Source organism: Schistocerca piceifrons, chromosome 4 (assembly GCF_021461385.2).
Source record: "Schistocerca piceifrons isolate TAMUIC-IGC-003096 chromosome 4, iqSchPice1.1, whole genome shotgun sequence".
Classification (NCBI taxonomy): Eukaryota; Metazoa; Arthropoda; class Insecta; order Orthoptera; family Acrididae; genus Schistocerca; species Schistocerca piceifrons.
The window spans coordinates 367,995,050-368,008,851 of NC_060141.1; the positions used below are offsets into that span (position 1 = coordinate 367,995,050).

The 13,802-nt window shown below is 40.6% G+C and overlaps 1 protein-coding gene across 1 annotated transcript in view; it reads left to right on the forward strand.

Moving 5' to 3' along the window:
• Window positions 1–8,252: 8,252 nt before the first annotated feature.
• The window catches only part of LOC124795040, a 34,153-nt gene continuing 28,603 nt past the window's right edge, over window positions 8,253–13,802 (forward strand). Inside the window, exon 1 of the mRNA XM_047258824.1 lies at window positions 8,253–8,655. Within this exon, the coding sequence (XP_047114780.1) occupies window positions 8,331–8,655 (325 nt within the window). The 5' untranslated portion in view covers window positions 8,253–8,330. The remainder of the gene's footprint in view (window positions 8,656–13,802) is intronic.

Consider the following 13,802-nt stretch of genomic DNA (forward strand, 5'->3'; position numbering starts at 1 on the left):
ACGACGCTTCATCCAGTCCCAAACATGCTCAATGGGGGACAGATCCGGAGATCTTGCTGGCCAGGGTAGTTGACTTACACCTTCTAGAGCACGTTGGGTGGCACGGGATACATGCGGATGTGCATTGTCCTGTTGGAACAGCAAGTTCCCTTGCCGGTCTAGGAATGGTAGAACGATGGGTTCGATGACGGTTTGGATGTACCGTGCACTATTCAGTGTCCCCTCGACGATCACCAGTGGTGTACGGCCAGTGTAGGAGATCGCTCCCCACACCATGATGCCGGGTGTTGGCCCTGTGTGCCTCGGTCGTATGCAGTCCTGATTGTGGCGCTCACCTGCACGGCGCCAAACACGCATACGACCATCATTGGCACCAAGGCAGAAGCGACTCTCATCGCTGAAGACGACACGTCTCCATTCGTCCCTCCATTCACGCCTGTCGCGACACCACTGGAGGCGGGCTGCACGATGTTGGGGCGTGAGCGGAAGACGGCCTAACGGTGTGCGGGACCGTAGCCCAGCTTCATGGAGACGGTTGCGAATGGTCCTCGCCGATACCCCACGAGCAACAGTGTCCCTTATTTGCTGGGAAGTGGCGGTGCGGTCCCCTACGGCACTGCGTAGGATCCTACGGTCTTGGCGTGCATCCGTGCGTCGCTGCGGTCCGGTCCCAGGTCGACGGGCACGTGCACCTTCCGCCGACCACTGGCGACAACATCGATGTACTGTGGAGACCTCACGCCCCACGTGTTGAGGAATTCGGCGGTACGTCCACCCGGCCTCCCACATGCCCACTATACGCCCTCGCTCAAAGTCCGTCAACTGCACATACGGTTCACGTCCACGCTGTCGCGGCATGCTACCAGTGTTAAAGACTGCGATGGAGCTCCGTATGCCACGGCAAACTGGCTGACACTGACGGCGGCGGTGCACAAATGCTGCGCAGCTAGCGCCATTCGACGGCCAACACCGCGGTTCCTGGTGTGTCCGCTGTGCCGTGCGTGTGATCATTGCTTGTACAGCCCTCTCGCAGTGTCCGGAGCAAGTATGGTGGGTCTGACACACCGGTGTCAATGTGTTCTTTTTTCTCCAGTGTATTTTGTTGTTTGAAGCATAAGCTTGGGGGTTGATATCCTATCATATTTTCTCAGAATATTCTGCAAAAATACCGTGTCTTGTTTCTGGCGAAGTCCTTTTCTCTCCCCTTCAACCTGCTGTTTTTGTAACCTCTTTTTTCTCTGCGGATCATTTTTGAAGTGTCTTTCTGTATCCTGTTGAATTCTTCCATTTTTCTTGTGTTGTATGGATGTTAAATTTTTTCCAGGCTTGTATTCTGTCTTCCATAGCTCTGTCACATGTCGTGTTCTACCATTGATGTTTCCTTTTTCTCGGAGGTTACCCCAATTTTATCAGTTCTCTCATTTTTTCTGACAGTTCTGTCCAGTTGTTGCTGTTGATTTTCGTGATTTCTTCTATTATTTCTTCCTTGTTTAGATGCAGGTACCCTGGATCTGTTCTGAAGGCTGTGTTGGTTCTCTTAATATATCTGTCGTGTATAAATTTCGCTTTGATTTGGAGAAGGTGATGTTCAGACTCACAAATTCCTTTCCTAGTTCTTACATTCATTATTTCTCTTGCGTTTTTTCATGGATATTGCTACGTAGTCTACCTTAAATTATCATAGAGCACTGTTGGGGGATTTCACAGTTACTAGTTTGCTGTGCGGTTTCTGGATTTGAGTTTACATGTTTTTCAGCTCAAAATTCCTGCAGAAATTTATCAAGTTCTCTCCATTTTTGTTTGTTCTCTTGTGGGCCGTGTGTTTCCCTGTTGTGATTCGGAATTTTCTTTCCTTGCCTAGCTGGACATTGAAACCCTCTAGTAGCACATTTATGTGATTCTTGGGGATTTTGCCAGTAGTTTCTTCCAGATCTTCCCAGTATTCCTGTATCATCTCTGGGTTCTTCTTGTTATAGTTATTTGTGGGAACATGTGCACTAATTAGTGTATAGGCTTTGTTTTCAGATCGTACCATGAGTGTTGAAAGTTTTTCTGATTCTTAGGTGAAAGCTACTACACTGTCCAGTATCGATTTATCTACTGCAAATCCAGTCCCAAAGAGTTTGAGATTCCTTCCTGGAATGGTTATGGTTGGTTTCCCCTTATATATTCTGTAATTTTCCGAATCAAAGTTGTTCTCATCCACGAATTGTGTTTCCTGTATTGCCATAATTTTGATGTTGAATTTATCCGTGGAGTTTGTTAATTGTTTCACATAATTTCGACTTGAGTTTTGAGATCCAGAAGATTCAATTACAGCCAAACTCACAGAGCCAAAAGACGCTGACCAGAGTACCAGTGTCTACCACACAGATGTGTCTGGATTTTGGGGCTTCACCTGTAATCCTAGGCAAGGGCCCTCACAGGGTGCTACCATCTGGAGCCAGATGTACCCAGGTCTTTTTTTACAAGGTGTTACTCCTCCCCTTCCTCCTTCATCATGTGCGCGATGAGGCCCCAAGTTTGGGACCAGCAATGGCAGAGTTACTAGGTTAATAGGTTAGCTATTAACATTGCAGTTTTATATTACAATTAATAAATTACTTTATATCATACAATAGGTGGGCTATTTGCAATTTGTGCCCCATGACTGTTAACTGATTTTGACAGGCCATGGTATGGCGTATGGTTCAAATGGCTCTAAGCACTATGAGTCCCCTAGACTTAGAACTACTTAAACCAAACTAACCTAAGAACATCACACACATCCATGCCTGAGGCAGGATTCGAAACTGCGACCATAGCAACAGCATGGTTCCTGACTGTAACGCCTAGAACCGCTTGGCGGCAGCAGCCAGCCAGTATGGAGTATAAATATATCTGTTGCTTCTTGTATTCTAATAGTGTACATTTTCTCTTTGTTTTGCTTTTGGTAACTTTGTTTTCATTTCATCAGTCATTATTTTTGTTCGTAAAACAAAAGTTTACAATGCACTTTATATGAAGAGCCAGCAATAATCCTAATAGCTTTTGTCTGCATTCTTAAGATGTAATGCATACAACTAGACTTTCTTCACAAATCAATACCAATGACATTACACTTCAGAAAAAAATGAAAAATAGGTAGCTCTAATATATATTTCAAGTACTTAGTCAAGAAGCACCAAAACAAAAACTTAACATTGTCGAAATATACAACCGAAAATTCATCATAAATTGGATCAGCCTGTCATTTAGATTAAAAATCATCTGCTAAGTTTTGTTTTCATTCAGGAAGAATCCATTTTCTCTAAACCAATAAGATGCTTCAGCGATTTTCTTTTCAACACAACTTTTATGATTACTGCGATATTCAATGTTCTAAAGGAAAGTTGTATTGTCTGATGGTAGCCCTCTTCAGACTCTAATAAATGGGCACAGGTGTAGGAACAAGAAAGTACTTAGCACAGGTCCCTGTGGAACACAACTGAAGTTTACCTATGCTGTACATTTTTCTCTCAACAAAACTTTCTTACAGCTCTGCAAATAGGATTTTAATAATTTGAGGCTTTTATCTCTAATGCTATAGCAGTCCGTTTTTTCAAGCATTGTGTGCTCCACACAGTCAAAGGCCTAATTTAGGTTACAAAAGTGACTTGAGCAACACTGGAATCTTTGCTACAACTACTTCGAGATGAAAATCAATAAATTCATATAAGAGACCATGAGCTTGAATTATCAACAAGCAAACTGTCTGAGTACGACTGTATAAATATTGTTATGTTATGAAACTACTTAATGTGATTGAAATTTATGCAAAATAATTCACATTATTATGTGAGGCACACTTTAGCACCATCTAATCTGTGTGACTGTGTATGATGCTTTTAGAAGAATTAATGATTATGGTTGTGAAACCTGGAGTAGTTTTATAGATTTGTTTTCCAATACAAAATAAATAAAAATAATTTATATAAAAGAAGTGCAAAGATCATCATTGCAAAATAAAAAAGGATAAATCAGTTTAGCTCATTTTTCATCTCAGTTGTCAAAGATGTACGGGGACAAGCTGTTCTAAATTAACAAATAATATCCAGGGTGTTTGGATGCATATATCATGTTACTCCCTTTGAAAAACTGAAGTTTTATGAAATTGGTGGCTTTATGCACAACTGATTTGAAACACACTTTACAAATACAATGTAAAAAGTTCTGCTGAATAATTCAAACATTTTGGGAAGGGTAGAAAATTTTAAGGGCTGTGAAGAGATGACAAATGGGCTCCTACAAGGGTCAGTTTAGAGTCTACTCCTATTCCTTGTGCACTGATGTGACAGAGGTCATGACATACCTACTTATATCGTGTACAACCTCCTTTTGCCCAGTGTAATGCAGCAACTCAACATGTAATCGACTCAACAAGTCTTTGGAAGTCCCCTGCAGAAATATTGAGCGGAAGTGTTGCTGGTGCAGGACTTTGTGCACGAACTGACCTCTCGATTACATCCCATTGATGCTCGATGGGATTCATGTTGGGCGATCTGGCTGGACAAATCTTTCGTTCCAGTTGTCCAGAATGTTCTTCAAACCAATTGTGAACAATTGTGACTCAGTGAAATGGTGCACTGTTATCCATAAAAATCCCATTGTTGTTCTGGAACATGATGTAAATGAATGGCTGCAAATGGTCTCTATCTAACAGAACGTAAGTATTCTCAGTCAATGATAGGTTCATTTGGACCAGTGAACACAGTCTATTCCACACAAACACATCCCACACTATTCCAGGGCCACCACCAGCTTGCCCAATGCCTTGTTGACAACCTGGGTCCATGGCTTCATGGGGGTCTGCGCCACAAACGAACCCTACTATCAGCTCTTACCAACCAAATCGGGACTCATCTGACCAGGGCACGGTTTTGCAGTTGTCTAGGGTCGAACCGATATGGTCACAGGCGCAGGAAAGGTCCTGGGTCTACGTTGTGCTGTTAGCAAAGGCATTCACGTCGGTTGTCTGCTGCCATAGCCCATTAACGCCAAATTTCGCCATACTGTCGTAATGGGTACGTTTGTCTTACGTCCCACATTGATTTCTGTAGTTATTTCACGCAGTGTTGCTTGTTTGTCTGTTGGCACTTCCAAATCTATGCAAATGCGCTGCTCTCGGTCGTTAAATGAAGGCCGTCGGCGACTGCGTTGTCCATGGTGAGAGGTAATTGCTGAAATTTTGTACTCTCGGCACACCCTTGCACTGCGGATCTTGGAATACCGAATTCCTGAACGATTTCCGAGATGGCATGTTCCATGCATCTAGCTCCAACCATCATTCCAGGTTCAAAGGCTACTAGTTCCCATCAGGCGGCCATAACCACGTCAGAAACCTTTGTACATGAATAACCTGAGTACAAATGACAACTACGCCAGTGCACTGGTCTTTTATACCTTGTGTACGCGATACTACCGCCATCTGTATATGTGCACATCGCTATCCCATGGCTTTTGTCACCTCAGTGTATAAGTTAACGGCGTTCCATTTAACATTCATCAAGCAGAATTGGTGCTTTTTGCAAGTGACACTAGTGTTATAATAAATCTTATTAGAGGAAAAGCAGATAAAGAGATTGTTGAAGATGCTTTCCAAAGACTTATTAAGTGGCTCTCAAAACTGGACTCTTAGTTTTGAGAAAACACACGGTTTTCAGGCCTGTACAACAAACAGTTATATAGCAATTGACGTACCGCATGAATGGGAAACAGTAAACAGGGTAGAATGCTCCATGTTTTGGGTGTATGTAATGATGAAAGCTTGAACTGGAAGAAGCATATTACAAATCTGCTCAAAAAGTTAAGTTCCGCTACTTTTGCTCCTCATGTAATTGCTAGTCTTGGAAACAAATAAATCAACCTCCTTATATATTTCGCATATTTCCACGCAGTAATGTCTTATGGAATATTTATCTCATCTTTTGGCCGCGCGGAGTGGCCACGTGGTTAGAGGCGTCATGTCACCGATTGTGCGGCCACTCCCGCCGGAGGTTCGAATTCTCCCTCGGGCATGGGTGTGTGTGTGTGTTGTTCTTAGTATAAATTACTTTAAGTAGTGCGTAAGTCTAGGGACCGATGACATCGGCAGTTAGGTCCCTTAGGAATTTACACACGTTTGAACGTTCTTTAACTCATCTTTTAGAACGGGGGTATTGATTACACAAAAGAAGAAGGAAGGAAGATAAGAATTTAACGTCTCGTCGGGACGACCACGTTAGAGACATATCACATGGTCGAGATGTTTCAAGGAAGCTCAACACGCACCAACAAGACGTTTTGGTCATTTGCTGAATACCATAAAATGTGCGACAGGTACAAATCAAGTATAAAATTTAACTTAAAATCAGTTCTCTGGACAACTCCTTCTATTCCACCGACGAGTTTTTATTTAAAATTTGTTAGCATATTAAAAGAATCTGGTTTATACGTGTAGTTGCATGATTAGGACTGGAAAATAATTCACTCATCAGTGTTAACACTAATTATGTATACCGTATATAGCCTGTAAATTGACTCCGTCCACATCGTCACAAAAAAGTTGTTCAAATTATCTAAGCAACATGTAAACAGCTAACCTGATAAAATAGTCCAACTTTTCCTTTACTGTGTGACAGGTAATGTTTGATAGGTAAAAAAGAAGATACTTTATTCATTGGCTGTTCCAGATAGCCGGAGTAAATAAGATATTGAAGTTTTTTTATCGTTAAATCTATTCTGAACGATAACTGTTACGGCCAGCTACAAACAATGAGCTATGGAAAGTGATGCAATTGGTGATCCATGACTTCGGTCAATCTGATATAAAACCCGACTACTCTTTAAATACCAGGTGACGGAATGCGACGCAGTGGTATTTACATGGAGGTAAAAATAAGACGAGTTGTCATGACGTCACAAACTTGAAGCCGACCCAAGAGAAGGTCCGCCATGTTAGCTACCCCCAAAACATTCGCTTCTGGTGGTTTGATTCCGTGTAGTCGTGAAGTGTTTTGATAAAAAAAAAATGCCGGCTTGCGTCGCTCACGGGTGTACTAATCGTTCTGATTGTAGTCTAAAGTTTAAACAAATCACATTTCATTCGTAAGTGGACTTCTTTAAGCGCTATTTTCTTATATATACTTGAAATTCTGATGCACTGTAAAGTTTTACAGTATGGTTTTATTTCTGTGATTTAACTTTAGATTTCCTGTCAATCCAAGGCGAAGAGCTGTCTGGAAGTGAGCATTACACTTGATTTTCACTGTGTGGTTATTCTGAAGTAACTGAAAAGTCCTGGCAGGAAATATCCTGGAAATGGGGACTAATGTTTTAAAATGCAATAATTTAATATAAAACTAATGTAACTACATGTAGTTAATTAAAACCTCAGTAAAATGTGTGGAACACCTGTTACAGTGGTTAAATTATAAGTACTTAAATGGTTACACATTTGTTAAAGCAAAGTTCCCTATCGAAGTCCAGGCTTAGATCATTACATTAATCACTGTGTTGTCGTATTACCCTGTAAATTTCTGTTCTTTGCCACACTGAATGTCATTTGGTAGGTACAATTTAAAAAGAAAGCAGATGTGGAAATTGCAATGGGCCTGACAATCTTAAATTCAGTTCTGTTCCTTCGTAATTTAACGTATTTTTCACTTTGTTGACATGACAGCTGGCTTGTTTATATCATCCCTGCATACATCTATGGGACACCAAAGGAAATAAGGTAAGTTTCTTGCAAACGTGAACATTTAAAATTTGCATTTGACTTGAAAATGCAACAAAGACAAATCGGTGCCTCTAAACTATCAATCATTGTTTTTGGAGTTCTGGCTTTATCAATTATCGACACAAACACAATGAAAGAGAATAGAAATGGATTACAAAAGCACGCTTTTCATAGCACATACGTCTCTTCTCGGTTATTCTAAGTGTATAAACAAAAAGGAATTACGGTACTGAGGCAAGAAGCGTAATATTTTTACGTATTACTGTATCGAATACGCATTTAAGACCAGAAAAACGTTTGAAGTTGCGATCCTTATGCTGTGTTGTTCACTAAAACCGAGCAACATTTACTATATAAAACAAATATCACGTGCACACGACATAAATAACGAACAAGAAGCAATTGTAAACACTCGTTTGCTAATGTTTTGGGGGATCCAAGATGGCGGCAGGCCCCGCCCACTGGCTTCAAAACAACGTACAGCGCAAGTCTGTAGCGCCATCTCCCCTTATTCTACCTCCATGGGTATTTCCATAATGTCTCTGACTTACGATGACTCCTTGTAGTGTGCGTCATCGGAGTGAGTTGATTACCGATGCTGGTGGGCGGTGGCAGCGTAGTCGGCGTCGCGGCGTGTGAAGTGTTCGATCGTAAGCGTGACCTAATGGCAGCAGCAACGATGGAATCAGAGAAACAGTGTAATATTCAGTCTTTTGCAGTGCTTGATTTAGAAACAACAGGCTTACCAGAGTACGAATGCAACAGAACGAGAATAACAGAATTGAGCATTGTAGCCGTAACTCGAAAACATATTATCGAGGCTGGGAATTCAGAAGAGAAGCTTCCTAGAGTGCTGCAGAAGCTAAACCTTTGTATTTGCCCAAAAAAGAAAATATCACTCAAGGCCTCTGAAATGTCAGGTATGTTAAAGTGCATACGTGCCAATAACATTTCTGTGGTACTTTGTAACTTCGTAATGTCGTTCCTTAGGTAACGGCACTGTTCAGGTGTTCACGTACCTAGGAGACACCTATCTGGAATGTATATACCTTCTATAGTCTCCATAGCATAGGATTTTTATGTAGTGCATGTTACTTTTGATTGTGCTGTAAAAATGGTGTAATGTATGAAGGGTACCCATCTATTTCATGTGCCGTTGTATGACCATTTGTTAGATACCATGTGTATTTCTTCCATCGAGTTACTCTGTTATTTCTTTGTTGTTGTATTGCCCCTGACGTTGACCAAAATGCAGCCCTTAGGGGATCTTTAATACATGTCAAGATGCTATCATTGCTTGAAAAAATGTGTGTACGGTTGGATACTGATTTTTGTCTTAGTGTCGCCCTGCATTTGATGTCAGATTGTACTTCTCCAGTAACACCATGTTTCTGAATTAAACAGAAATAAATCCTTATCAAAGTATGAAGCCTTTGGCATTCGAAATGTGTTTTATGTACTCCGGAAAGTTTGTTATTTCGTGCCGATTTTACTGATATACCTCTAGATTCTTATGATAAAATTTTTGTAATTCATACCTGTACATTACATTGATCTAGATTTTACACCATGTTGTGCACTGGAACTGGAGTGTAATATATATTCTGAGCTGGACCTAATATCCCTGTAGTACTTCTTTTTTATCCTTTAATACAAATGGCTGTCCCTTGTTTGCCCTTTTTGCATTAAAGGGAAAAAGGAAGATCAGTCTTTAGCATTCCATCATAAATGTTAATTCAGATGTGCTTTTAGTGACACAAATCAGTAGCAATTTTATTAGTGCAAGAGGCATAGCTGTTTCATAAGTCACACGTTAGTACTACGAACATCAGTGATGAAAAAGTCTGTGCTCATTTATATATGAGTGTTACAAAAAGGTACGGCCAGACTTTCAGGAAACATTCCTCACACACAAATAAATAAAAGATGTTATGTGGACATGTGTCCAGAAACGCTTAATTTCCATGTTAGAGCTCATTTTAGTTTCGTCCACCTACGCTCAGTGGAGTGTGTTATCATGATTTCATACGGGATACTCTACCTGTGCTGCTAGAACATGTGCCTTTACAAGTACGACACATGTGGTTCATGCACGATGGAGCTCCTGCACATTTCAGTCGAAGTGTTCGTACGCTTCTCAACAACAGATTCGGTGACCGATGGATTGGTAGAGGCGGACCAATTCCATGGCCTCGGCACTCTCCTGACCTCAACCCTCTTGACTTTCATTTATGGGGGCATTTGAAAGCTCTTGTCTACACAACCCTGGTACCGAATGTAGAGACTCTTCGTGCTTGTATTGTGGACGACTGTGATACAATACACCATTCTCCAGGACTGTAACAGCGCATCAGGGATTCCATGCGACAGAGGGTGGATGCATGTATCCTCACTAATGGAGGACATTTTGAACATTTCCTGTAACAAAGTGTTTGAAGTCACGCTGGTACGTTCTGTTGCTGTGTGTTTCCATTCCATGATTAATGTGATTTGAAGAGAAGTAATAAAATGAGCTCTAACATGGAAAGTAAGCGTTTCCGGACACATGTCCATATAACATATTTTCTTTCTTTGTGTGTGAGGGATGTTTCCTGAAAGTTTGGCCGTATCTTTTTGTAACACCCTGTATTGTTTATAAACGTGTGTTTTACAATACACTATACAGTGTGTCTCAAACAAAAAAAGTTCCAATGAGCTTTAGGACAGGTTCCTTACATCGAGACAAGGGAAAAAAAAGTCTAGTAAACATGAGCTCTAAAATGCATACCTTAAGATCTATAAGTGCTTGGTCATCTTTGTTATTATGAAACAGATCTCTTCTACTGAAAGAACTTCACTTTTCGTATTTTGGGAGGAGGTAGTATGCACAAAAAAAAAAACAGTCTAGTAAACACAGTCAAAAATGCTTACCTTAACAGTTATGAGCATCTGTACATCTCCGCTAGCTTCAAACATCTCTTTTCCACAGAACTAGCGCTCATAACTCTTGAGGTATGCATTTTAGAACCATTTAGTAGACTTCTTTCTGTGTTTTGTCCACACTATCTACTCCCACAATATGGGAACCAAAGTCCTTGCTGTGGAATATGTTTGTTTCATAGTATCAGAGATGAATAAATGCTCATAGCTGGTACGGCATGCATTTTAGAGCTGGTGTTTACTTGACCTTTTTTCCTGTTTTGTTGTAAGGAACCTGTCCCCCAAGGCTTGGTGGGTGGTTTTTTTTTCGGGGGGGGGGGGCGGGGGGGATGGGGTCATCCTATATACACAGGTAGCTTGGCATTTCAGTGGGTATGTTGGGAGCAGTGAAATAGAAAGAATTTCTAATGGTCACTTCCTTCAGCCCTGTTTAAAATCCCTGACTCAATTGGGCATATAGTACACAGTAACTAAATGCTTTAAGTAGATTAAAGTTTGACTTATGTGTGAGAAGCATGTGCTCTATCTCCCTTTCTTCCTCCCACCTTCTGTGTGTGTGTGTGTGTGTGTGTGTGTGTGTGTGTGTGTGTAGACTGTATGGTATGAGTCGTATCACACACTTCTGTAGCTGTGTACTGTCTTCGTGCAAGTTTTACACTAGTTATGGAGATTTACATTTTTTCATTTCTTTTGCATCCTGTATAAGTCATTAGATAATAATTTTCTTGATTTTAGGATTAGTCAAAGTAGACAAACATTTTACAAAAATTATTACCAAGATTGATAAAATGTGAAAAGAAATACACCTAACAAATGCAATATGAAATATATTTTTACAAAGATACATTGACAGTTAAATAATCAATAAAATGTCAGCAGATTGAAGACTTTGCTAAATAAAGGATAGCTAGTGTTCATGAATACTTGCTGATAGTTAGCAAATTCTATTCATGTATTAAAAATTGTCTTACTGGTCATACCTTAAAACATTCATCAATGTGAGTTTATGGTATGAAGATGGAAATGCACATTTGCATCAATGTGTGCTAAATCATCATTGTATTATAAAGTCAGAAAGACATAATTTTTGTCCTATAGATCCTGAAGAAATCTCATCCATTCCATTGGACACAATCCTTCACATCAGTCTACCTGCTGAGCTCTATGCAATCTCTATTATTTAGGCGAAACTTAAGTTTGCCTTTTCCTCACATAATATGCTGTGTATCATGAGTGAAGAGCAAAAGACAGCTTGCATATTCCTACATTTCTGGGAAGTGTTTGGTGCAGTGCACCACAGCAGATGTTAACAAAGCTCCAAACCTCAGAATAGGTTCCTAGACAGATGAGTGGATCAAATACTTGTTGAGTAATAGAATCCAGTATGTTGTCCTGGGGAGCGAGTGTTTATCAAAAACTGTTGTTGGGAGAGCCCCAGGGAAGTGTAATAGGACCACTCTTCCCCTCCAAATGGAAAAGCGATCTGGTGGGTAGGGTGAACACCAGTATGCAACTGCTTCCTGGTGACACTGATAGGTGCAAGAAAGTGCCATCATTGAGTGAATGTAGGATGATACATGGTGACTGAAGAGACAGAATTTCTATTTGGCATGATGCCAGATGTAGAAAAAAATATAAGTTGATGCAGCTGAATAAGGACAATCCTGTAGCATTGAAATACAGTATTAGTGATGTGCTGCTTGAGACAGTCACATCAGTGAAATATCTGGGCATAACACTGCAAAGCAATATGAAATGGAATGAGCACTTAAGACCAGTAGTAAGGAAAGCGAATTGTAGACTTCAGTTCATTGGGAGGATTCTAGGCCAGTGTAGCTCACCTCTAAAGGAGACCCCATATAAGATACGTGGGTGACTCATTCTTGAGTACAGCTAGAGTGTTTTGGATTCCCACCAGGTCAGATTAAAATAAGACATTGAAGGAATTCAGAGATGCGGAGCTAGAGTTATTATCGGTAGATTTGATCAACATGAAAGTATTACGAAGATGCTTCATGAACTTAAATGAAAACGTCTGTAGGAAAGACGGCTTTTTTGCAAAACACTATTCAGAAAATTTATGGAACTGGCATTTGCGGTTGAGTGCAGAATGATTTTACTGATGCCTTCATACATTTCTCATAAGGACCCAAAAAAAAAAGATAAGTTTGACTTGTGCAATGAGGTACAGTCAGTCATTTTCCTCTGCTCCATTTTTGAGCAGGATGAGAAAGATTGAGTTGTTGTGGTACCAAGGAGCCTCCACCATACACCATTTGGTGGCTTGTGGCATATGTATGTGATTGTAAATAGAAATTTATACATTACAGGAAAAAGAAAGATTCCTGTATAATTATCAGGTCTCTCTCCCTTATAGTGGTTGCATCAGTTTGTGGTCATGATGTATTTTCTCAGTTTACTAAATGTTTTCCATGCCTTGCGTAATTTATTTCATGTTATTAGAGCCAACTGACTACAGCAGATGCTTTGATACTTTTTAGACTTTTAATTTGTCTTACAATTTCTCCATTTGGTCTTTGTGAATAGAGTGATTTTTGAGGGAATTTATTGTGGAAATCTCTGTGGACTCATGGAAATTTAGAAGTTTCTTAGACTATAGATCATTTTGGAGAATTCTCTGCAGTTTCCATGGTGTAATTACCAGTCGTCCATTTTCAACAGTATAAAATGGATAGTTTGCTACTCACCACATAGAGGAGACACAGAGTTGCAGACAGGCAAAATGAAAAAGACTGCTAAATGTTGGAGCTTTTGGACAAAAAAGGTCCTTCAAAGAACACACACACACACACACACACACACACACACACACACACACACACACACACACACACACACACACACACACACAAAAGAAAGCACAACTTACATGTACACATGACCACGGTCTCCAGGCACGGGGGCCCAAGTATGACATAAGCATCCATCTGCTGGGGTGAATGCAAGACAAGTTTAAGGTCGAAGTGGTACAAGCCAGCACTTGGGGTGCTCACAAGAACAAGATTTGTAATTTGTATACAGTGTGTCTGTGTCACAGATAGCGATTAGTGAAAGTGTTCCCTGTTCTTGGAGTGGCCCTGGGTGATTGGTGAGGGTAAGCAGTGGCAGTCGGAGGAAGGCAATGGCA